This window comes from Bacillus rossius, chromosome 3 (assembly GCF_032445375.1).
Source record: "Bacillus rossius redtenbacheri isolate Brsri chromosome 3, Brsri_v3, whole genome shotgun sequence".
Lineage (NCBI taxonomy): Eukaryota > Metazoa > Arthropoda > Insecta > Phasmatodea > Bacillidae > Bacillus > Bacillus rossius.
In genome coordinates, this window is record NC_086332.1 from 65,486,935 (window position 1) to 65,514,759 (window position 27,825).

At 35.0% G+C, this 27,825-nt stretch overlaps 1 protein-coding gene across 1 annotated transcript in view; it reads right to left on the reverse strand.

Moving 5' to 3' along the window:
- Positions 1-27,825, reverse strand: part of LOC134530826 (anoctamin-8) — a 93,360-nt gene that overhangs the window by 3,434 nt on the left and 62,101 nt on the right. The window contains exons 12-16 of the mRNA XM_063366070.1: positions 25,727-25,972; positions 20,705-20,902; positions 10,135-10,266; positions 5,756-5,937; positions 3,687-3,969 (exon numbers count right to left, since the gene is read on the reverse strand). Coding sequence (XP_063222140.1) covers positions 3,687-3,969; positions 5,756-5,937; positions 10,135-10,266; positions 20,705-20,902; positions 25,727-25,972 — 1,041 coding nt within the window. The remainder of the gene's footprint in view (positions 1-3,686; positions 3,970-5,755; positions 5,938-10,134; positions 10,267-20,704; positions 20,903-25,726; positions 25,973-27,825) is intronic.

The following is a 27,825-nucleotide window of genomic DNA, read 5'->3' on the forward strand; positions in this document are numbered from 1 at the left end:
TAATATGTCGTTTATTTCATACTGCCATCTGCGGTTGATGATAGCAAGCAACAATTACATTTCAGGCAGCGAATTATAGCGACAGATGCTGAAAGTAAGAGTGTGATTAACGTCTAGAAATTTTGGTATGTAATTTAAATTACTGATCAATAAACTGTTCGCTTTTAAAGAATTCTGCAGGTTATGTATAAATAAAAATAAGGGAATAATGGGAGCTGGTGTGGTGTTTGCTAGAGCACTGCTTAAGTCTTTGAAGGCGAGGTTCGCTTTGTTTGAAAGAAGTGAACCATATTACACTGCCATGCTAGTAGATCCACGATTCAAGCACATTGTTGTACCCAAGGATGAAAAAATGATGGCAGTTGAGCATTTGAAGTGAAAAGTGGAACAAATTTCACCTTCACAAACAAACAAACCAGGTAAGCTCAAGTGTTGAATTAAAAAATTTTTAAGGCTTCAAATATTGATCAATATTAAATACATATATTATGAGTAACATGTATGTTTCAGGACACTAACTTCAACATTACCTACATTAACGTTAAAAAAAAAAAAAAAAAAAAAACATATTTGTCATACTTACATAATTTTTGAATGCCTACTATATTATTTTTTTAACAATGTGTACAGCTGTTTAAAGTTTGTATATCTACAAAGTGTGTATTTATTGAGGTTGTCAAAATGTTATATTTAAAGCAAATTATATACTCTCTGATTCAGAAAAACCTGAAGCTCAAGAAAATAAATCATCTCTCTGGAATGCTTTCGATGAAATGGCACAACAGGCTGAAAATAATGGCAACCTGGAAGTGTCAGACTATCTTTCTTTGCCTACTATTCCAAGAGTGGATGACCCCTTAAAATGGTGGAAAGAGAAGGGCAGTAGTCTTTACCCCCAATTGTGCAAAATTGCAATGCAGTTTCTCGGGATTCCTGCGACTGAGGCAGCCAGTGAACGAGTGTTCTCAGGAGCTGGGAACATTGTGAGCTGCAAGAGACAATTTTTTGCTACAGAACATGTGCAAGAACTTGTTTTTCTCCATGAAAATAAAAAAAGGATGTAAAAATAGTGTGTTTAATAATTCAAGGTGTTTTCATCATAATTTGTTATTTTTATTGATAAAATTATTATTATTATTACAGGTTATTTTTATTTCTTCTTAGATGATTTCTTGTTGATGCTTATCATCACAATTAACATGTTAGCTACTAGACTTTTACCTAAGTGAGTGAATGTTTATTTATAATTTAGTGTAGGCCTACATAACGTGTGGTGCATGTCAGTTGTGCACAGGCAACTAAATTGTCATTCTATATGATAAACAACAGTTTTATGTACAGAACAATATATTTTGAAAGTGATATCTACAGTAAATCTTGATTATTTAAAAATTTCTCATTCTCGTCTTGTTTCTCGCGAGAAAAATATTTTCTTTCTCGAAAATTTCTCGAGGCCTAAATCTCATTCTTGCACAACCCTAGCTATTATTAACATAGAGGTTTGGAAAAAATTCCAAAAATCATTTTAAAAATTTACCTATAAAGGATTGATTGATTCGATCAATTCCTGCCCTCAGTCTGATCCTTGATCACCACTAAAAAGTACTTAAGGCTCAAAACTAATTATTTATATATTATTTATTAAAATCGCATTGTTTAACGTTTCACATTAAAAGTATAAGTTTTTTAGGTGCAAGAAATTAAACAAAACTTTTAAATATTATTTATTATGTAAATTCTATTCTACAAGAACACTTGCAAAAATTTGCAATCTAATCAGCATTTAGTTCTGGATTGGCTTGAAGTAACTAACTCTAAACTCTAATCTGTTTACTGAAGACAGAGACCAGCAAGATCCTTTCCCTACATGTCTCTTTCTTCCTGACAGTGTTTCTTGATGCTGTTTCACTTCGTTGGAATAATAAATGTCTTGAAAGCACACTCCTTCACTTGGTCTTTGAATGAATATGGTTTATCATATACGCTGTACAACCACAAGTTATATTATAAAGATCCATGCGTTGCTACTGCTGATTTTTATGTTCTGAAAAGTACAAATGTCATTTGACTCACGTAAGGTATTTAAATAATAATCAGTTTTCGCCAAGTGTAAAACCATTATCATTTATCTGTAATGCACCAAGCACAGTCTTAGGTTTAGATACATGACCAAGTAATGATGAGATTGGTTGCTAATCATATGTTTGTGTGCTTGTAAGCACATGAGTCTTCAACCTTAACTGAGAAGTTGAAATGTCCACTGGTAGTTCCACAGTAGGCAAACAAATTTCACCTTTACAGTTAATTGCATGTCTTTTCAAACTGTCAAAATGTGTAAACCATACACAACACTTATCGCAGCGACACTTCATACACGAACAGTTCTTTACGCATTTGTGTATAATAGAAAAGTTGCGATTACGAGACAAAAAATGTTTGCTTTTACTAATAAGCAAACAACTTTGACAGCTGCAAAATGTACAGATGTCAACGAATTCTCTATTAAGAGTATTCTCAGATCAAACAAAAAATTCTAAATATTTTCTCACCATGCAACCATGAATTACCTTCACCTTGCGAAATTACCTTCACGAAGCTCTTAACAACTCAATTACAACAAATATAACTAGCTAATATATATATATATATATATATATATATATATATATATATATATATATATATATATATATATATATATATATATATATATATATATATATATATATATATATATATATATATATATATATATATATATATATATATATATATATATATATATATATGCTAACTATTTTATTCTACCAAAAATATTTTGCACAAAAAATATATTTTGAGTGTCTTATTTTTTAGAAATATTTTAAAATAAGATTTTAACATTGAATCTGTCACACAAATCAATAGAAGTGTTCTGAACCTAATACATTTTTTAATGTTTTTATGTGATTTAGTTAGATTATCACAAATATTTTTTTTATTTACATTGTATAGCAAAGACTTAATTTAGTGAAACTTTTATTAAATTTTATTACACTATAGTATTTATTAAAGTGAAGAATATATAATGGTATTTGTTATCTTTACTCAATCAATTTTCTACCATAAATACCTGAAAATTATTTAATCAAAATTAAAATTTGAATCTGGTTTAAATTAGTCATTGTAGATCACTTGAACAGACTTTATTTAAGTTAGTAGTTGCCAACAAAATGTTTGCAGGATGGCTGATATCCTGCTAGAATGTTATCGTGAAGGGGAATGGTTTGACCAACAGGATGTTTCATCATGCCTTGCAAGAAGAGAGGAAGAAAGACAAGCACTACGCAGGTGATCCTTCACGACATTTAGCAATAACAGTATTCAACTGTCACATTAGGATAAAATGCTAAAAACCACAGGCTCGCTACTGTATACGCTAGGTCTGTTTATTTCAGTAAGTCAACGGGCACTTTACATGTCAGAGTTTATCATCTTTTCATTTGAGATTGAAGCAGCCATATAAATGCAATGTCAAATACGTACCTAAATGTGTTATTTAATGAAGTGCATCTTATAATTGTAGATAAAAATTTTCTTTTAGAGAAAAATGAGTAACAAAAAAGTGCGTTTTAGAATCTATGGCAGCTTAGATTCAAGATAAAATATGGTATGCTCCAATCAGAAAGACGCCACACAAAACTCACGCCATGGGGGCCAATGGTAAGGTGGTAGCCCAGCGACTCTCCTTCCGGGCCCAGCCAGTCACGGGACTTCTTGGCTGCTGCTGCGGCCTTGGCTGCGTTTGCAGTCGGAGTGTTGACCTCCTCGGGTGTGGAGGCCGGCTCCTGGAGGGGTGCTGCCGGGACCAGCTCTGGTACAGGCTCCTCCGGCTGGCCACTGCCACCGCCCTCCCCCACCCCCATGCCTGCCTCCTGCTGCTGTTCTTGCGCCTCTGGTGACCCCTCTTGTGCCGGGGACACCACGAACCTACCCACATAACTCTTTCTACACACAGTTCCACGTTAGTACAAGCACACACACTTTAATCTACTTCTCTGTCGTTTCAAAGAACTTCAAAACATTTACCGTATTTACCCGAAAATAACCCAACTCCGAATATAATGCAAACAGCAACTTTTTCATTATGAGTTTATGAAAATGACTTTATGGAGTATAAATCGCAATTGAAGTACATAGCACTTGAAAATTAATTAAATAAGTAAATTTATTCCATATTTACTAAACACTTTACTGGTGCCATTTTTGTCAGTAGAGTGATTTACATGGCTTTTTTTTGAAACACCAAGCAGCAGTTAGAAAAAAAAAATTGTGTTTTATGACAGTTCTGGTAGTTAAAAAGCAGTAATTCAGAGAGCAAAGAATGCCATGGTTGCCTGGGAGGGTGAAAGAGGAGGGGGAAGGGGTTCTTTCGCCAGCAACCACAGAGACGAGAAGTGGAAGGAACCCTGAAACCAACTCCATTTCTACCCTCTCCCTCATCCACATTCTAAATGTTATACTATCTCATCCGTCATGCCTGTGCAGTGGTTCAGAAAGTCCTGGTCTAAAGTGGCATAAGTGACACAGTTTACAGGCAGAGCATGTAGTTTTTATTTACTCTAAGCTGTTCCCAATGGCAAGGTAGAAGTTTTACGATAATGCAACCCCCACTTTTAGTTTCAACAGTTTTGATCACAATCATACAAGTAAATAGAGTAATTTAATTGTTCCAGAGGTGAAATATGTAGCTAACTCAAAACTGCAAATATTTTGACTTAACACCACTATGTTTGGAACCCCCTCATATAGCACTCTTAAGAAAAATTCCATGCCCGAGGAGATTTTTCAACCTTGGCTCACAGGTATGTATTCCAGTGTCCACACAAATATGTAGAAAAATTCCCTGTCTTTTTCATGACTTTCCATTACCAAAATTACAAATTTCCATGGCTTAGTTTTTTTTAAATCATTTACCTATTTTAAAATTTTCTGAGAGAAACAAAGTTAATTCAGCCTCCACTATCTCTATAGCTGTGCTAGTTCAAAAATTAACATTGCATAAGCCATTTTACAGTGTATGCGACTATGCACTAAAACACTATCCGAAAAAAAAATTGATAAGTGTGAGTGATGGCACACCGGAGTATGACATTTCCTCTTTAATTATTATCACTGAGAAATTTCAACGACTTTTTCACATTTTAAAGTAAATTCCCCGACTTTCCCTGATCAATGTATACTCTCCTGACTTTCCCTTATTTTCCAGAATTTGGAAACCCTGTATTCCCTTCCCTCTCGTGCTCGTGCTCCTCACCACCGTGCTGATGGCCCTTACTATGTGCCAAGCAGTTGGCTGTCTAGAGCAGTGGTTCCCAAACTTTTTTCATCTGGCGACCCACCTTTCCTTATAGGAATACCTCCACGGTCTATCGGTCCATGGTGTAGTAAAAAACATTACTTGTATTGTATCTCTTCCTTATGTTTATATAATTTACCATCAAATATTGCAAATATATGTGCTTTTTTAAGATACCGATTATTGATGAACAATTTGTGTTCTGATTTGAAAATGGTTCACAAAACATAAGCACTTTGTAGCAAAACATTTAACAATGGATATGTGTTTGCACACAATTCGATTTGTTTCGATTTTCCTTATCTTTCCTGATGATTTATTCTATGGTTTCCGATAGTTTTAGGATCGAGTCGCGACCCACCTGTAACCCTTCCGCAACCCACCGTTTGGGAACCGCTGCTCTAGGGGACTGCTCACCTGCCGATGACGACGCCCGCGGAGGAAGGAGCCGGCTCCGGGGGCGGGGAGGTGGCGGTGGAAGACAGCCGGCGGCAAGCCTCCCGGCGGGAGAACTCCACCTTGGCCATCTCAGTGGCCACCCACTCGGGCAGGTCCGGGATGGCGCACGAGATGGCGAAGCGCAGGATCAGCATGATGTGCTGATTGCACACACACACACTTAATGTATTCCAGCACCAATCACCGTTCCTCAGACTACCCTGGATGAACCGATCAATTCACGTTCACCATGTTTCCAAGTATGCACTGTTCAAGGCTCCCAACATCACAAAACATGAGTTTATGTATTTCTCAACACTATTTTTTTTTTGAGACAAGTACTCGGGATATTTCAGTACACAAACAAAGCAAATAATGGTTCTTCTGATAAATGTATCAAGCATGTACTTTTTAACTTTTAGCTTCCATCGTAGTTACTTACTAGAAGTTTTTTTTCTTCTGTTTATTCAAAAAGCTAGGCAATCCTCACAACATAGTTCTAAAGCACAGAAGAAAAAGAAAATACAAGGTGGGCTGTACGTCAAGTTAAAACTGGCAGCAGCATAGCAAATTTGTTAACGTGCTTCTATCAAGTGAAACTGTGAAAATGTTAGTAACATGAAAAATGAAAATATTAAGTTGATTTTGTTATGGTTTGAATCTATGTATATATAAAAAAAAAAACATTTTGGTGGAAACAAATGCAAGCACTGCACTTCTACTCTGGCATTAACACATGTTAAGAGACCATGGTAAATTGCAATAAAACTGAAATAACACTGTAAAGCCTATCAATACATAATATAACACTAAAATACAAGTTAATACACCATTTAGCTCCGAAAAGCAAGTTATATGATGGAATTAAACAGCATTTAACCAAAACTTTATTCAAATCACAAAGAAGGTTATATTTTGAATTTTGGAATTCAAGGAATGTCATTATTTCCAGACTCAATTTTAGTGTATAGATCAAAAAATAATAATTTTATTTGTTTGAATGTGCACTTCTTATTGTACCCTTTTTTTAACTGCAAATGCTCACTAATTTATTTTTATTTGTTCGGACTGTATTTGTTTTAGACAAAATCATTAAAAATTATTTTATCGTAAAACTGCAGTATAAAAACATAACACTATTTTTGTAGAGTAAGTATTGCAAAACATAATTTATAAAAATAAAATAATAACACTGAAATTTTGTTTTAACAATGAAATTGAACTAAAAATGAAACAATAAAATATTGTCTCTACACATGGCACTACTTTACCCAACTTGCTGCCAGCAAACATACACTACCTACTAAGTTTATTTATTTCAATAACAGCACGTGATATTTAAAAGGTTGATTTTCAAAGTTAGTTAGTTGTTTATATGTTTTACAGATAAATTTTAGTTTTCCATTTCCCACACATTAAAACCTATTAAGACTCGTTGGATATTCGCAACAAACTGCTTTATTGAAAAGAACGATTGTCATACATTCTTAAGTTAGTTACAAATTTACTCCTTAGATGACTTAAACAGGTTACTATTATTTTATTTTGATATAATTACTAACAAAACCACAGAAGAAAAATACCATATTAATGTTAGTACGTATTTATTATTATTTTTTATTTTAGTAGTTGGACCTTTAACCTGTTTCAGTCCTTACACAGATGTCTTTCACTCAAAAGATGCTCCTATAGCTTTGCAGCTTTTAGAGTTTTACCAAATAAGTAATCAGGTTATTCTGACTAGAGGAAGAAGTCTGACCAAAAAGCTAGAATTCCCCATGGAGCACCAGATAGAATAAATGCTTCTAGGAGGTGGCAAAAGTGCAGTGGAGCACCAAATACTCACCATGTACCATTGCTTTGCACAGATTAAAGACCTTATGTTACAACAAATAACATGAAGAAATAATAAATAAAGATACGTACTACCCAAATATTAATGGAATATATTGCAGCGTATTAAAATAAATCGTCAAAATGGAGATATCAACATGTATAAACTCTTCAACACAACAGTGTTTGCAACCAAGTTTCCAATTTGATATTTAAAATTTTAATTTTCCCTCATAAAAATTCTCACCATGCTTTAGAGCAATGCTTGGACATGTCGTCATAAATTCTTTTTTTATCCAGAGTTAACAAATATTGTTGGACATCCTCGCAGGTAGTAGTAAAGATAAGTGGTTGTTATTTGCAGCTTCAAATTCCTTTGCAAATTCCTTTGACCTGTGAAGGCTCTAGGACAGGGAAAGACGGCAGATGCAAGGGAGGGTTGTGTGTTTCTGCTTGGACAAATGACTGACACACCAGCACTGCTGTTTATGAAACTGCTGCTTGACTATTTCTAGATGTCAAGCCACAACCACAGAGAAGTGGCGTATAACAGCCAATGAGTAGAGACAAGATTATATGGTTTTATTTCAAGTTTAATTATGCTTTCAAAACATAAGAGTTCTGTGGTATTATTTCTAATTTTAAAAATATATTTTATTTAAGGAAGACAATGCAATATTAAACATACATTATGTAAAAATATTACTTAATACTTTTCCCAACAAAATAGTGTCATTATGATACTAGTACAATTTTAACAAAAATTAATTGAAAATATGTAGTTTTTTTATGTTATATTATTACTATTCATCATCATTATCATTATTATTATTTTTAATATTAATGTGTTTTTTTAATACCATAAACTGTAAGGTAAAAATGACAAAAAAAGAGAGGCATTATCAATTAGGTAATTTAATTATGCTTTACAATACCTGTTTTGTTGTTTACCATGTTGGTTAAAATAATAATATTCATTAGATTTAGGATTTTAATTAAAACAAAGTTAGCAATTTTGTTAAAAATTCTTAAAGTTCAATTTCATTTAACAATATGACCAGCATTTTGGTATAAAATGTTGTAATAACTTCCTTTATAAAATCTTGTTCTTACCAATGAGTCGACAACTGTACACATTTTTCATACAATGTTATCTCTATTGAAAAATTTTTGCCGCCTACTTTTTTTCCCCTTAAAAATTTTGGTTACAGTGAAAGGCTTATGCTGTAAATTTGTGTCATAACGTTTTCATAAATGTTTAATTGTTACCTTTATAACGGTTCGTTATATACAAAAATAAAAAGATGTTGCGCCAATTGTAATTTTTGTTTTATTTTTCCAAAATAGAATGTTGAACAGATGAATCACTTTCCAAATCTTTTTCACTCATTCCATTCGTACCTCCGCCTGTCGAGAAATGCTCGCAGCTCGGGCGATGAAAATTAAAGAAAACAAACGTAGATTGAGTCTTTCAGTAAAATCTTACTGTAAGTAACAGAAATCAGTGCGACCTCAAACAGGGCCGCACAAGCCAAACGCCGACGAAGGTGATCAGAATTTCTAATTTGAATGGCCGAATGAAAATATAAAAACAATTAGGTTAACTTAAAGCTCGACATGACTCTGACCACCAACGTTAAATTTTCTATACCGCAATTCCCCTACATTTTTGGCGAGAAGCCACCGAACGCGCCCTCCTGGTGCAGCGATCGACGGACAACTGATGATGATGAAGTCATGCCACCGTTTTCTCCACGCAGGGAGGAGAAGTCACATGACCTCACCGACCAATCACACGCACGCTTCATTTGCACTACACATCACAAGCCAATAAGAATACACGACATACATTGAAAACAGTTTTCTATCCATAGAGCCAGGGACTTTACATTTTCCTTCTCTTTCCCATACCGTGAGACAGCAATTATCACACAGTTCCCACGACCAGTGGTGAATCCCAGCTTTTATCTCTGTTGGCAGGGAATCACTGTTTCGTTCTCACTCGCACTTACAGTCCTCTTATGCCTCTCTCTTTCTACACATTACCCCAGACACAGTCCCGTGTTCTATAACTATTATGCAACACGTTTATGAAAATTAAGAACAGCAATTATAATACAAATTACTTTACAAAATTAACTTATTTAGAAAAACCCTGAAAAAGTAGGCCAAAACAGGCAAAAATCTAGTACAGCGACTTATTTGTGAATAATTACTTACCTAAAAAATAGTAATGATTGAAAATGTCTGTTAAAATACCAGGGACATTCTTAAAACACATAGCAAGTGCAAATAACATATATTAATATCCATAACATCTGATTATACTGTTTCATAACATATACACCACTCAAAAAACATCGACTTATTAATACTTACATATACAAAAAAGAAGTTTAAAAGAAAAATATTTAGCTAGGAGGGCAGGGGTCTTGCAACGTTACACCTTCCTTTCTCACTACTACGACCAAGATCACAAGTTTATAATGCATTTTAGAATTGTAACACATGCAGAAACCACTCACTTCTAAAGCCACGATGAGAAGAATGGTTTGTGTTGTGGACATTTCCGGGAACATGCGGTGCACCTGCCCAGACAGGCCAATCAGGGCGCAGTTTACCAGCACCGCAATCAGGTTCATCACTTCCATCGCATTCTGGATTCAGGGAGAAAGAAGTACATCAATACTGAGCAATTCAAGATGGCTCAAAGCCAGGAGTTAGTGCAGAAGAAAGTCCAATTTATATAATTGTTTTTTTTAGTAATTTTTTTTTTGCAATTGAATTTCAAAAGAAAATTGACTGTCACACTAAAATTTCAGGGAACAGACTTTTAGAACACCAATGTTTACACATAAATATTTACGAAAAGAATTTGCTTGAGAAAAGGAAACTTAACATTATATATCTTGGTTTATAATTAATTTTTTTAATACTTTGTTCCTAAGTCAATTTTTGATGATTTCATTAAAACAGGTTACAAATACAAATACTATATTAATGTTATTAAATACATGAAACACAAAAGTATACACCCTTGGGTATGGATGGCATCTATAATTCTATAATTTTGGGCATAAAATCTAACATTTTCACCCTAAGGGTTCCACTAGAATATGGATCACACCCTATATCTGTCTCCAGTGGAATAAAAGTGAAGTATTTATGGTCCATATCTCAGCTTATTGCAGAGTTAAATTGCTAAGTTGCGTCACAAAACACCTGTCGAGATAGACACTAATGATTTCTACGGTGCCAATTCACCGACATTTATGATGAGAAAGATAGAACCATAACGACTGCAGCATGGCCACATGCACTCAAACACACATGCACAACCACCCCCTTCCCCTCTTTTTCATTCTCCACTGGTTTATTTTTAGATTTTCCCCTCTTGCCTAACGCCAGCACGGCGGCAGACAGCCATGTCACCTACTGGCGGCAGCAGACAATGTCACTTACTGGCGGCGGCCAGGTAGTCGCTCGACAGGCGGCACACACAACATAACGGCGCATTTCTTGATGCTTTACACGCACTGCCGAAATATTTCAATTAAACAATTTATTCTTACCCGTAATGTATTTATTCAAAAACAAACACACGCTAGTTATTTAAGCACATCTTCAACCATGCAGTGCAATGTGAAGTTTTTAAACCCAAAATTAAAAACTCGCATAACGATCACACTACATGTTATTAAACAAAAAATTGGCATAAAATGTGCTATCCATAAGCGGATAAATACAGTGCTCTGGGTTCGCTCTTTTTTCTTTTATATCCTAGAAGGGAGGGGTCCGGACTTCTCCCCTGGCAACGTTCCTGCTCAAACGGTACAGTCACAATAAGAAGACATTTATTACAAAAGTTATTTTAATCTGAGCTATTAAAGATAAACTGTAACCCTGTTAATTTAAATAATAACATAATTTGCTGACAAACTGTAACACATCTAGAGTAGTTTGATACACGATAGGGTGAGATAACTAGCTACTAATTTGCAAATTCTATGTACTGCGACTAAACATGCTCAATGTAATAATGCTGACTAGCAAACTCAATGCTCAATTTTCTCCAGCAAGTTAAACTGAAGTCTAGGCTAATTTTCTTGATATTCACTTGAAAGTTCAGTCACTGATTTAATTAGTGACACTTCTGTGTGTTAAGTGGTAATTTAAACTTGCAGGCACTAAACAAATAATACAAAAAGTTCAGAGACAATCACAATAATGAACGTAGAACACCACAAACATTAAATATCATAAGGACAAACACATGACAAAAACAACAAAATTAAAAAATTAAAAAAAGAAACAGAAAAATAAACATTATCATTTTTTAAATAATTTTAACTCATTAAATAAAAATAATAAAATATATCCATAAAATAGTTATTTAACTAAACTAAAAATAAGAATTCAAAAAGATTATTCATTGAAATTTTTGATTTTAAAAATGGGTCCAAATCTTTTAACACATTCGGGTCCATGCTCGAGCTCAGCTCGAGCATAGTATTTTAATACAATGAACGGCGCTCGAGCCTCACTCGAGCGCACGTTTTCATGGACTAATATGTGCTTGCTCGAGCGATAAACGGGCTTGGATTGCCGGGCGTTCTTTCCACAGTCGTCGTAGTACTATCGGTTGCCGCTAGATGGCATCTGCTGTACTGTTTTACGTTTGAAGCTACTTCGGGTGTGTTTCATCGTGCCAGGGGAATTACCGCGGTTTCGTTGCAGTAGAAATGGCAAAGAGATCGCGCGAGAGTGACGAATTTTTCGAACATGAAGAATTTTATGCTTCTTCTGGTTCAGAAGCTGATAACTGCAGTTCTGATTCTTTGTATGAACCATCGTCTGAATATTCTGACACATCAGGTTTGTATGCAATTATTCAAAACCTGCCGAATGAGCTTGAAACTTGTTTTACCTATGTATAAAAATTATTATTTTTGTACATATCTTACCCAGGATGTTTTTTTTATTACAGATGAAGATTTTGCAAAAATAAGGAAACAGAAGAGCAGTTTTACACAGAAAACGGGACTTTCACAAGCTCGTCCATCACAGACACTTGATACAGGTACTGATAGTGGTTCGTATTTTTTTCCCTTGTGTATTGTAGATATTTTACATTAGCTCTTGGACCCTTACATGTAAATGTGAATGTCACATTATTATTTTTTAGATGAAGACGATGTTCCGCTAGTCCACATTGCGCAGCTGAGCAATGCGAATAGACAAGACCACTCGGATAAACCTAGCACAAGTAACGTTTCTGGTAAGTTACCCAGCTTTCATAAATATTACATTTTTGTGCCTTTGAATTTCTTTATAAGCTGGTAATCGGGTTTTTTTCACATTTACGTAAAAGTAAAAAAATTACGCAAACAATGTAAAATACATATGATTTTCGTTTCAGATTCCAATACAAGAACACGATTACTAGCAAATGAAAAACCTGGAGTCAATCGCTGGGTATCAATGGACAACCAACCACAGCTGCCTGTTTTTGAGGAAGCATCTGGCATTCTTATCGACATTGATGAAACTTCCGATGAACTTACCCGTTTCTCTAAATTTTTTGGCACAGACGTCATAAAAAATATAAAGACTGAAACAAATCGATATGCAGGTACCATGATTGACAAAATGAAACGAGCAAAAAAATTGAAACCAAATTCAATGTGGCAGCGTTGGACTACGGTCAAGCTTCAAGAAATATATTACTTCTTTGCAGTGATCATTCACATGTGCTTGGTCAGGAAACCCAAGATAACAGATTATTGGTCAAATGACAACATAATGCACACTCCATTTCCTGGGCGTCTCCTTAGCAGAGACAGATTCCGGTCAATATTATTCATGTTACACATAAATGTCAATGCTACTTACGTACCAAGAGGACAAGAAAATCACGACCCTCTACATAAAGTCAGGCCGTTTTTCAATCATTTTGTCCGTCAATGTAAGACCTGTCTTTATCCATCAGAAAACCTGACAATTGATGAAGGAATGTGTCCTTTTCGAGGACGTTTACACTTCCGCATTTATATAAAAAATAAACCTCATAAGTATGGTATAAAGTTATATATTCTTTGTGACACCAATACAGGATATGTCCTAAACTGTGAGGTTTATACTGGTGGTGCTGGAAGTGTGGAAAACTCTATTGAGAGTCTTGTCCGGAGATTGTGTCATGATTATTTTCATAAGGCGCACACAATTTACATGGACAGATTTTATTCAAGTCCTACATTATTCTATAAGTTATGGGATGAAAAAACCCTGGCTGTGGGTACGGTACAAAAAAACCGCAAAGGCTTGCCACCTGAACTGAAATGCAAAGAACTTGCAAGAGGTGAAGCAATTTTTCGCAGGTGCGGTCCTTTGTTGGCTGTAAAGTGGAAGGACACACGTGATGTGTACTGCCTCTCCACAAAGCACTAAGCCACATGCAGTGAAGTCACTGTAAGAGGTAGAGGTGGCTTAGTTGCTAAAACCAAACCCGATGTTGTACTTGACTACAATATAAACAAAACTGGTGTTGATCATGTTGATCAATTACTCAGTTACTACCCCTTTCAAAGAAAATCAATGAAATGGTGGAAAAAAAATTTTTTCCACCTTTTTTTGATGTCAATCATAAATTCATTCATTTTGTTCAAAAAATCCAGGGCTGATGGCAACAAAACAAGTTTGGAAAACTTCATGAGAGCTCTCGGGAACCAGCTGGCTTCATATGGTGCTACCGATACAGACGTTCAATCATCATCATCCTCATCCACAGATCGATTGTCTGCTCGACATTTTCCGAAGAAAATTCCACCAACCGAAAAAAAACTCAACCCTACCAGATACTGTAAAGTATGTTCCGATGTAGGCAAAGCCAACAGTGGAAAATGGCTGAGGAAGGAAACTCGTTGGTGGTGCGAAGACTGTGGCTTTGCTCTGTGCGTGCCAGGGTGCTTCCAAAAGTTCCATACTAAATCAAAATTTTCATAAACATAACCAAATAAAAATTATTTACGTATTCATATATTGGTATTAATTTGGAAATGTGAAATAAATGTTAACTTAACTGGATTTAAATAAAAATCATAGCAATGAATAGTATGAAGTGTGTATGAGAAATTTTTTTATTTATGTAAAACATAGTTTATTATAAAAAAAAATTATCAGTAACTAAAAGAGATAAAATCATGTTTTAAATTGTATTAAAAATTGTAAAATCTAAAGTTTTTTATCATGTAAAAAGTATTTTAAGTACCATATATGTTATTTAAATAAAAAAATATGGAAAACCATAAAAACCCCTAGTATTCAGTGATTTAAACCAGTCATAAGCAACAGACTCGAATGTGTTAAGCAATCATTACATCTATCAGTGATACATTTAGACAACCCATTGTTTCTGAAAGTTGTTCGGAATAATTGTGATGTTGTGTCTTTAAAAACAGTCCAATTTTGTTTAATATTTCTGTGCTGAGATACACATTTGTACAACAACTTATCACAAAAACAGTATCTGCCACTGTTCATCTGAGCTGCAATGTATGTGTATTCAAGGTTTATAGGGTTAGGACATAAATAAATTGCTCTGGATAATCATTTACTTAATGTTTGTTAAAAATGTATTCAAATAACTATTTTTGTATATTTTCAAGTCTATTTGAATCAGTAGTAGTTATTGAGTTCCAGATGACTGAGCTATACTCTAATCTAGACCTTACTAAAGTAAAATAAAGACTAAGCACAGAATCAGGAGATGTAGCCAAATGAGTTAAATATTTTATAAGCCCTAACATTTAATTTGCATTTGCAGCTATAATATCAACATGGTGATGATAGTAAAGTTTTGAATTTAAATAATACCTAGATCATGCATATATTGAGTTTTATGTATCATGTTGTTATTTATTACATAGCTTAAATTTTCCATAACTCATTTCATTATTTTGGCACCATTTAATTACATTATTTATACCTTCTTGCATCAATATGAAATTATTTGGTGTTCTAATAGTTAAGTAGATTTTTAGGTCATCTTCATGGAGTAAAGCTATGATATGCTGAAGTACGTTAACTATGTCAATTATTAAAATTACAAATAAAATGGTAATAAGAGTTCCACCTTGAGGCATTGCATTGAAAGAAGATGAAAAAGTATTTCCAATTTGTACAAGATCTTTCACTTAGATAGCTACGAACCCAATTAGTGTAACAGGCATTCAAATCAAAACTAGTTGATTTATCTACAATTACAGAGTGATTACATATAGGCTGCGTTATCTACATTACTTTAAAATTATTGGAATACTTTGTTAGGTTCATATAGCTACATTAAAATACTGAGAAAATGTTTGAATGGTTAGCTATTGTAAAATTGAATAAAATAGTAATAGGTGAGGTTTAAATAGCTACCTAATAAATTCATGTGTCATATTATTCTTAATGTAGCTATCCCAATCTAACCACTTGTTCTCAGAATTTCACACAATTTTTCATGTACTTACCACACCTAACCTCTCATTAAACTGTGAACTACTGATAAACTAATTTAAGTATTACATTAAATTACGTGTAAAATATGTTGTTAACAAAAAAAAATTAAGTCCCCCAATTGATAGAGGTTAGGCATTCGCCATTTTACTTGATAGTCAAAGATATGAAGATACATGGTATAACACTATCGAGTTTGTGCCAAACAACGATAGTATTGATTGCTGCTGTAGTAGAAAAAACGTAAATTCGAGACATTAATATATTTTCTTTTTTATAGTTTGTTTGCTGTGTCACAAATCTCTGTCATACACAACGACCTGGATCTCTATGTCGTCTGTCATACAGCTAGTCATTCCAAAATGGTGACTTTTCTGTTTTGAAACGTAAATAGCAGAAGAAAAGATTTACATTTTTCGGGCATTGTAATTATGTAAAATTAACTATGCTTAGACAACACTGTGGAAATATAAATATGAGATTACATTGGCATGGTTGCTACAGAAATAGAATCTTAGAATTCCCTGACTTTTCCCTGTTTTCCAGAAATGTAAGAGAAAAATTCCCTGACTTTATTTTGAAGTACATACCGTAAATATTAACGTGCATATGATTAAATGTAATATAAAAATTTCAACATGAGGTAAAATAAATTTTTTTTGTGTTATTTTGACGGCAGAATTGCGAATGTGTTTTTTTCCTTCGACCCATATGGCTGAGTTGAATACTTTTGTAACACAAAGTGCAGTACGCAGAATTTATGTTTTTAGCAGAAGGTTTGATATGCTGAAACTGTGGCTCCTTGAGCCATTTCTCCTTAAAAGTAGTTTTCTTCGACATCTCTAAGCTATTTATTTTTTATTTATTTATTTATTTATTTATTTGTATTCCATTGAGCCTTCTTTTGGTAGAAGCAATAAGTCTATGGAACATGTCATTTACATATTTACAGTTATATGTATACATACAGTTTTACATGACACAGTTTTAAATACACATACATATTTAGTTTTACATACATATAACTTTGAAGTAAAACAAATTGTGATAAAATTTTTCCAGATAATCTGAATTACAAATATAACATTATTTCTTTTATACATACCCATAGACATGATATGTCAAGCAATTTCTTATATTTATTAAGGGGAAAAAAAATTAAGCAGGATTTAGGGTATTAGGATGTTGTTAGGCATTGTAGCTAAACAAGGGAGTCTGGCTGTAACCAGAATGCTTCCCCTCTTTCAGCAGTATACTCCATAAATTCTTTTAAATTGTAAAATGGATTGCATACAAGTGTATTTTTATGGAAGCTTTATATTTGTCTATGTTGCTGATTTCCATTTATTTGTAAGGTAAGCTATTAAATAGTATTCTGCCAATGTGCTCTATTCCTATTTCAAATTGAGTAGTGGTGTGTTGTATGGGTCTCAATTTATTGTAGCCTCGAGTATTCTGATGATGGATATTTTTGTTTCTTTTAAATTTAGTTTGGTGTCTATAGCAAAAAATTAATGTTCTGTATATGAATTCATTTGTAAATGTTAGTATTCCTAATTTTTTAAATTTTTTTCTGCAACTAGATGTTTTTTTTATCTTTAGTTATTATGCGAATGTTTTTTTTTGCAATTTTTGTATACTTCCGTTTAGTTTATTTTTTAAAAAAAAGTACATTTTAATATTTTCAGGTTAGGTTAAAACATTATTGTTTATGAATTCTTAAAAAAAATATATAACTACACAAATACAAAAACTATTACAAATTCACACCTCGCAATATAAAGGGCCTACTTAGAGAATTACAATAGCAGCATCACAACATGCAATACTCTTACAATCTTACAATGTTAACTAACAATTCTGGGGGAATTTTTTTTATTCACAATGTAAGTGTCACGCAACAGAACTCGCGGGTTATAACGGTTGGGACAAAAAGTAATTTAAAAAAATAGGTAGAAAAAATGCAAAAACCTAACCGCACACAAAAGCCACGTGTTTTCGTATCAGTTTGGTAGTTTTCAAAATGAGAATTGGTATTGCCTCTTTATCAAAATGCACTTTATTTTCTTATGATCGCATCAAAAAGTATCTTCACCTGAAACAACGCCTTTCAATTCACGTAATAAGCTTTTAACTCACCTTATACCACGTGAAAATAGCCTTCAAAAAGATAAACGACGCCATGCCCGTTCTGTAGTTCACTGCATGAAACGGAGGAACATAATACAAAGTAGAGGTGGGTCGAAAAGTATGTCGAAAAGTATCAACCTGAAACTTTGTCACTGATATGCGCCTGTATCAGGAACGGCAAACGAGTACACTTGAAAAGTATCAAGTACTTTAGTATCAGTTCAGAATTCGCCTGGAACAACACCACGGCCAATGTGTGCAGAACCCGATCGCAGATGACGGTCACTTGGGCGGAGCTTGTGAAAGGGGAGGGAGCAGGAACGACGAATAAGGGATAAAGAAGGGAAATAATGTAGGGGAGGAAGCGCAGGGGAAGGCGTTGAAGGAGAGGCGCAAAGCGAAATTGTTACGAGTCGTTTGGTTATTGTCCCACATCAAAGTACGCTCAGTGCGCAGTGCGTGCACAGTCTCGTTAAATAATAAAACTAATGAAATTTTAATATTAAAAAGTACATTAATACAAGATATAATATTTATATTTGTGCACCTAACAGCTATGAAAATGCAAATAAATTCTCAGTTGACACTAATAACAGATGTAATCAACATATGGACTTTTTTTTCCGAAAACAATTAGTAACTAGTGTTTTCATACATTAAAAGATTAGGATTTTATCAAAAATTAAAAATAAAAAAAAACAGATACGTATATAAGCATACTATATCAATGTTTACGTTTCAAATGTTTCTTCAGATTAGTCAATGATGATTTATAACTCAGTTTTTGTTTACACAAATTACAATTAGCAAACTCATTATTTTCCATAAAAAAATTCCACACAAATGAAGTCTTTTTCCTGCACTTATCCATTCCTTATATCACTATAAAGATACTAACTACAAAGCATGACAGCCCGCAACAATGTACATGGTGGTAATTAATACACGGCCAGGACGAACTGCAGTGAATGTTGAACTGATTGATACTGGCTGTATCAGGCGGTCATGAGAGTAACAGAGTTAGAGAATTACTGGGAGTGATAAATAATGTATCAGAGACAACGATACCTTTTTACGCTGGTGATGACGGCACGGAGGATGTGTACCCTGTAACGAGAATGCTGATACCTTGTCGCTTCCTGGGAACGCTACTGCTCTGATACAAAAGTATCAGATACTTGTAACTAGGTACATTACTGTATCAGTATCAGGTTGAAACAGATACCGAAAATTGCTGTAACAACCCACCTCTAATACAAAGTCTCAAGGGCAAATTAAAAAGGAGCAAAACACGAACAAATGAAGGCCTGGGTTCGCTAGTGAACAAACGAGTGCCTGGATTGGTCAGAAGTTTTGGTGGGTGGTTGTAACAGCCTATTGCAACGGACAATCGTAGACCAAGTAAAAAAAAAGTTGCAGTTACCGTGTGCCTTAAGCAGCAGCCTTCTAGCGGAGTCGTTCGGTACAGGTACGAGCGCATCAAAACAAAGCTTTGTTTGAATTATACGCAACTTTAATATTTCCAGAATTCATAGAATTTTCCCTGACATTTCCCGGAATTCCCTGACCATTTTAATTTCCCTGACATTTCCCGGTTTTCCCGGTTTTCTAGTCCTGTAGCAACCATGATTGGAAACTGTTTGCAAGATAATGGTACGTGATTTTATGCTCAATGGAATTGTCAAATATGTAACGAGTTATAAAAAAACATAGTCTCTCCCTGTTTAGTATAAAGAACTTGACTTTTGAGTTGAGTCAGGCTTTAGCTACTCGCTCAAATCAGCTCAATTTTTTCAGTCTCGGCCCATCCCTACACAATACTTAAGATAACTAAATTTTTTAGTATTATTTACTAAAAAAATAATACTGTGAACAAAAAAAATTAATTAAAAAGTAAATTATTTTTGCGTGATTAAAAGTTAAATAATTAAGGTTTTTTTATTTATCGCATTATTTTTATTTATCCTTTGACATCATTTTTAAAAACAATGTGCATATGTGGTTGGAAGAGATCTTGGAAGCTATTTGTAAGAATTTGTTAATTATTTTATTATCATTACTGTTAATAAATGAATTTATTAAGAAAGCTCTCTTACAGTTGTTGTTTTTGTTGTTTTTGTTGTTGTTGAGTCACAGATTTTCTCATGAGCTATTAATAAAACTTATTTCCAAGCTTTAAGAGGTCACACAAGTAATCATGATTTTGAACATTTACAATATGTGTTACCACTATAAGATAAAATTAAGTCAATATTTGTTAAGAAAATTTGTGCATTTAACAAAAAATACAAGTGCACTTTCATGATAAATTTACAAGAAAACCCTGAAATAACAGAAGTGACAAAACTAAATAATCAAATAAGCATGCAAGACCAAGCCTTAAGGATGATTTTCCAAATATTAGATACAGCCTGCAGTATGGCTTGACAAAACAGAGGCCCTAGTGCACACGCAGCACGCAGTCACCTGCCAAGTGCCAATGCTGGAAACACGTTGACCAAACGGCCGCTGGAAAATGAAGCACAGTTTGAACGCATCGCTGCGGATCTCTATCAGGTTGTTCACGAGGGCGCAGAAGGCAGCCATGGGGAAGGCGGATGAGAACAACACGACGTAACCCATTTGGATGAATATCTCCAAGTGGTCCTCGAACGTCCCATCATACTGTCACAAACACAACTCATGAAAGTCTTATAATCATAAATAACTAATAAAGTGATTAATAAAATCAAAAAAGCAAAATATCATATTTATTTTTAACAGACGAGAGTAACCATAATCACATAATTTTTCATAAGTACTGGAATGTTCTCTGTACATCTTACTTTTAACCAACCATTAAATAACATCTGCCCATTGAGTAGAAGCCTTTTGAAAAGTTTTTTTCTTTGTAATGTATCATCTATAATAAATCTGCATATGGTGATCAGTAAATAGATGATTTTTACCTTTACTGAACAGTATTTATTTTACTGGATTTTCAAACAAATAAAATACCTGGGATTGAATTTTGCATTACCTATTTTACAATTAAAGGTTTCCATGTGCATGAGAAATAAGGTAAATATTTTGTTAACATAATAATTTTGTTAAGAATATAAGAATATAATCATTAAAAAAATTGCAATTTTATGGAGATTGATGATCATCAGTTCAATAAAGAAATGTCCTCTCGATGTAATAAAAAATATAGTCCATTTGTTAAACTTACAACTATTTCAATTAAAGTTTGTATCATTTTGACTTGTACTTGCTTCAGAAGGTTCCCACTTAAGAATGATTTTTGTAAAGAAGATTGAGAAATATTATCACATAGCAGTTTCCACAAACTTATGTATTATGGAAATGTTATCACACTACTGTATGATTGTTTACTATACTGTCATTAGCTGCTACTGAGAACCAATTCTACACAAGTCCCTCATTATACAACAAACTTAATTAAATCCTATCAGCTGTGTAAAGTACAGAGCACCCAATTTTTAATTGTAAACATTTCTTAACTGCATAATCATTTTTATAACCAGTATCTTTTTATCAATTATACTTGGGTTTCATAGCTCATTTGTGATTTACTTATTCCTCAATATATGTATAGTGTTTGATTTTAACATATTTAAGTATTTTACCTTTATCACTGATAGCAACTTGGGATTAATTGGAAAATATTAAAGACTAATACTATAAAATGTCTGTAATTCAGTATTTTATAGTTTGGCACATTCAGACTCCAAAAAAGCAACTCGCGTTCAGATTTTTTGGGGTGAATTCCTGCTATTGACCTTAGCAGCGAGGTTTGCATTACTTTCCTGCCGGCGTTCGTAGAACGCTCAGAATTTATAGTTATGGTCAGTTTTCATTTCATTACAGTGTTTTCTGTTTTCTTGTGAAATACATTTCCATAATGATTTTTTTTAAATAAGAGATTTGAATTATGGATGCAATATTATATCAGGAACATTTTTAAACAGTAACACTCATTTGTTTATTTATACAGCAACTTATTGCATCTTCTTTTAAATACCATTCTAGTGTATATTAATTGTTCTATGGTATTCCCATTAGAACTACATTAGCGTTAGATAGGGACAAGATTTTATGGTTTTATTTTTAGGTCAATTTCATTTTTAAAAAGAGAGATGTTGTAATTGCTATTATTTTATACATTGTTTCTATCCATACAACTTGCATTTTATTTGAAGATTTGAACATGCGTATAGAACTGAATATCTACAACAGAACTACTCAGAAACATAAATCTACAAATTTTTGTAAGGTTTAAAAAGGTGCCAACATCATTAGCTAATGTAAAAAATGTGTTACCAATAAGAGATGCAAGATCAAATATGTAAAATTAATTTTTTTCCAATCCATTTAGTTCATACATTTTGGTACCAAATCAAGGCTAAATATAATACGTTCAATGGATTTAACATAATTAAGGATAAGACAATAACAGTTTTGTAATTTAAGTTTAGATTTGTCAAATTGGCTAGTTGATTTAATGTTTTTAGTTACATTTCAGTGCTAAGTGGTGTATTATTGCATTCAGTGTTATATGTTATACTGACATGCCTTGCAGTACTGATTAAGTTTTATCATGATGAATAACAATCTTGTCCCTGTTGTTAGATAATCTGGCAAATTTTCTATTCTGGTTTGGCCATAGTCCCGAATGTGCCAGATTAAAGATCTATAACTGTAATTACTAACAGCATAATCTGTGTGAGTAACCCTCAACAAAAGAGATATGCCTCTCGGTTCACCTTGAACAACATAAGCCTCTCTGTTCACCTTGATCAAGGTTTGCCTCTCGGTTCACCTTGAACAAGGTATGCCTCTCGGTCCACCTTGAACAAGGTATGCCTCTCGGTCCACCTTGAACAAGGTATGCCTCTCGGTTTACCTTGAACAAGGTATGCCTCTCGGTCCACCTTGAACAAGGTATGCATCTCTGTTCACCTTGAACAACATAAGCCTCTCAGTTCACCTTCATCAAGCTATGCCTCTCGGTTCACCTTGAACAACATAAGCTTCTCAGTTCACCTTGATCAAGGTATGCCTCTCTGTACACCTTGAACAAAGTATGCCTCTCGGTCCACCTTGAACAAGGTAAGCCTCTCGGTCCACCTTGAACAAGGTATGCCTCTCAGTTCACCTTGAACAACATAAGCCTCTCAGTTCACCTTGATCAAGGTATGCCTCTCGGTCCACCTTGAACAAGGTATGCCTCTCGGTCCACCTTGAACAAGGTATGCCTCTCGGTCCACCTTGAACAAGGTATGCCTCTCGGTCCACCTTGAACAAGGTATGCCTCTCGGTCCACCTTGAACAAGGTATGCCTCTCTGTTCACCTTGAACAAGGTATGCCTCTCGGTTCACCTTGATCAAGGTATGCCTCTCGGTCCACCTTGAACAAGGTATGCCTCTCGGTTTACCTTGAACAAGGTATGCCTCTCGGTCCACCTTGAACAAGGTATGCCTCTCTGTTCACCTTGAACAAGGTATGCCTCTCGGTCCACCTTGAACAAGGTATGCATCTCTGTTCACCTTGAACAACATAAGCCTCTCAGTTCACCTTCATCAAGCTATGCCTCTCGGTTCACCTTGAACAACATAAGCTTCTCAGTTCACCTTGATCAAGGTATGCCTCTCTGTACACCTTGAACAAAGTATGCCTCTCGGTCCACCTTGAACAAGGTAAGCCTCTCGGTCCACCTTGAACAAGGTATGCCTCTCAGTTCACCTTGAACAACATAAGCCTCTCAGTTCACCTTGATCAAGGTATGCCTCTCGGTCCACCTTGAACAAGGTATGCCTCTCGGTCCACCTTGAACAAGGTATGCCTCTCGGTCCACCTTGAACAAGGTATGCCTCTCGGTCCACCTTGAACAAGGTATGCCTCTCGGTCCACCTTGAACATAGGCGTGCGCACGGTAGGTGCCACAGGTGCCTTGGCACCACCATTAGGGTTAACGTTATTTTGTTTTTTACAAGCAGAAATAATACATACTTACAAAAATCCGTATTATTTCCAAAAAAAAAAAAATATATGTTTTACAATCGTGTCGAGTTACAGATATGTGCTCTTAACACTATCAGTATATCAATTATCAATCGAACCAACTATACACACGGAAACAAGCCAGGTACAATTACTTGAGTTGTACACGCGGGCCGCGTAAATACTTCTCCTAGTTATCCTCGAATTACATACTGTTCACTCCACTCGGCAGGCGCACGGAATAATAGCCACCGTCCGCCAGGGTTTATTTTAAAAAATTGAGAGAGTTTAGTTAGTTAAAAGGATAGGCTTACTCGATGACTTATATGCAGTCGCCGACAAAACATTTTTGTTGTATTCCAAAAGTTAAAACTTTTGCCCACTCTTATTTGTGTATTTTTATTATTTTAATATTTTACATATTTGAGGTATGTTACAAAAACTCCCTTGATTTGTTGATTTTAAAACTTAACATTTGAGAATGTTTTTTCTAGCATTTATTTGGCGTCTTCAGAAAACATGTAAGTACGGTTTTTCAAAGCCACCAGCATGAATTCCGTGTAAACAATTTGTACAATTTACTTTATGGCTCAACAAAGCTTAAAACTGTAAATAGTTATAGTAGTTTTCCTGGCGATTAAAACGTTCAAAGCCATAATTTGTCATAAAAAGTGTTAAAATTTTTACATCTGTGTATTTAATGTTTTTGTTCGGAAACACCTTAAATAGCACCATTTTGCGCTTTCAAATCCAAATTTTTCCGGGGGAGGACCCCCGGAACCCCCGCTTTAGGCTCGGGGTCCGTGAATGACAGAGCTGTTGTGTAATCTGGCACCACCACTACAGAAGTCCTGCGCACGCCTATGACCTTGAACAAGGTGTGCCTCTCGGTCCACCTTGAACAAGGTATGCCTCTCGGTCCACCTTGAACAAGGTATGCCTCTCGGTTCACCTTGAACAAGGTATGCATCTCTGTTCACCTTGAACAACATAAGCCTCTCAGTTCACCTTCATCAAGCTATGCCTCTCGGTTCACCTTGAACAACATAAGCTTCTCAGTTCACCTTGATCAAGGTATGCCTCTCTGTCCACCTTGAACAAAGTATGCCTCTCAGTCCACCTTGAACAAGGTATGTCTCTCGGTCCACCTTGAACAAGGTATGCCTCTCGGTCCACCTTGAACAAGGTATGTCTCTCGGTCCACCTTGAACAAGGTATGCCTCTCGGTCCACCTTGAACAAGGTATGTCTCTCGGTCCACCTTGAACAAGGTATGCCTCTCGGTCCACCTTGAACAAGGTATGTCTCTCGGTCCACCTTGAACAAGGTATGCCTCTCGGTCCACCTTGAACAAGGTATGCCTCTCGGTCCACCTTGAACAAGGTATGCCTCTCGGTCCACCTTGAACAAGGTATGCCTCTCGGTCCACCTTGAACAAGGTATGCCTCTCAGTCCACCTTGAACAAGGTATGCATCTCTGTTCACCTTGAACAAGGAGCTCTCCAGCTCAGCCTGGTTGACGATGCGGCTCCCTGCCGGCTTGGGTTCCCCCGCCGAGTGGTCGGCCTCGGGCCCCGCCCCTGGCGGCTCCTTCTTGGCCTCCGAGGGGCTCAGGGCCCCGAACAGGTCGAAGCTGAGCTTGGCCAGACGCAGCTGCTCCGCGACGTACGGCAACGCCGACTCCTTCAGGTTGCCTATCACCTGCCTCACGATCAGCAGCACCGCCAACTGCTGCTCGACAGAACCCGCCGACAACCGTGCGGCCAGGGCCATAGCCAACATTTTGTGAATTTCTTAAGGATAACCACCACACAATTTATTTATGAGTAAGTTTTCTTTTTTAAAGAATTTTAAAAGAATGTTACTGTCACACTAAAATGGCAGGGGATAGCAGATTTTAAGAATTCTAAAGTTTACACATAGAAATTAAAGTAACGATTTTTCTTGTGAAAAGATAACAGAACATTTAATATATTAATTGCTATTTAATTTTTTTAATGCTTGGTTCTTAAGTATCATTAAAAATAGTCATAAATTGATATTTATTAATGTTATTAAATACCATATAAATGTTATTAAATATATGAAACACACTTTATATCTATTACATACAATAACTAATTTGCAACGCAGCATTAGTAATTATAGGCTACTTGCAGAAACACAATTCCTGTATCTTCTCTATATAAGGCTATAATGCGGAGGAAATACGTACATTGTTGTAACCCACTAAGAATCACAATAATCCTAAAAAAGGTCTCTTCTGAAACATATATAGCATAATTGTTATAATTTTCTTATTCAGTCTTTACATGTGTTTTTTTTTTGTTTTAAATCCTGGTAGGGAGGGGTTCAGACCCCGAGGACCTCCCCCTCACAATTCTGGAGGTAACACATTTCACCAACTCTGAGGAAAACAAAAATGTTTATTTTATGCTTCCTGTATGGTTAGTACTTATAACCTACAGTTAAGCCTCTGTTCACTGTCAAATAGGCTAATTTCATTTCCATCTATTAATTTTTATCTAGAACAACCTTTACGGATGCTCCACTATTTAAGCATTGTAGTTTTGGTTTGTGACAAAATATAAACAAATAGAAACTAATACAACATACATATTTTACTATCTAAATAGTCCCATAATAGTCCCTAATTGTTAAGATTAAACTCGTAATCAGAAAGTAAGCCCAGAGAACTTAGGTAGTTAAGCAGTATCTTTGAAAGCTGAAGGTTATTGATTAAGACCCTGAGCCAATCAAAGGAATTGTGCACCCTCCTTACAAAGTAGCATTACGGAGCATGTTAAAAAAACATGGAGATCGTTTGAGGTTTTCAGCACAAAAATATATCTTTAAATGTTCGGTTTTACTATACAAAAGTGTTTCAGGTGTATTTCTGAAAGCCACTAAGGATTAATTGGATGATATAAGAGACTAATAAATAAAAATAATCACAAAAGTACTGACAGTGATAGTGTATGCTTTACTACTCCTAAAGCAATCAATTATATCCACATGGTGAAAGACACAGCCACCTAAACCCCACTACATAACACAAAAGCCAGAATCATTCTTTCAATACTACTACCCATAAGCAAAACTAAAAACTATATTTTTACCAATCCTCATTTACATAACTAACTCTAGCACCTGAAGAAATTCAACTAAAAGTATAATTTAAAAGCCTGCTCTTTGATATTCTTACGTAGCAGTACAAATTTATGTCCCATAGGATTTCCCCCAGCTTAATTAAAATTTGCTGTCTGTTCAAAGCAAAGAACTTAAGGATCCTGCTTACCCGAGCACACACATGGTGTGTACAAATGCAGAAAAAGCAACACAGTTTGAAAACCGCTCAAGATATCCCAATGGTGTCTGTTTATGAAAAGCACTTAAGAATATGCTGAAGGCGGATGAGTATTTCTGTTTCCGGATTCCGTTTTTAAACTGAATTTTTAGAAGCGGGGAAATGGCTTGAAGTTAAAACATGCATTTTCAGAATAATTTTTAGGCATGAAACACCCAGTACAGATTCTTGAAAGCACTCAAGGGACTTGCATTTCACCTTTATCTCCATTTATCCA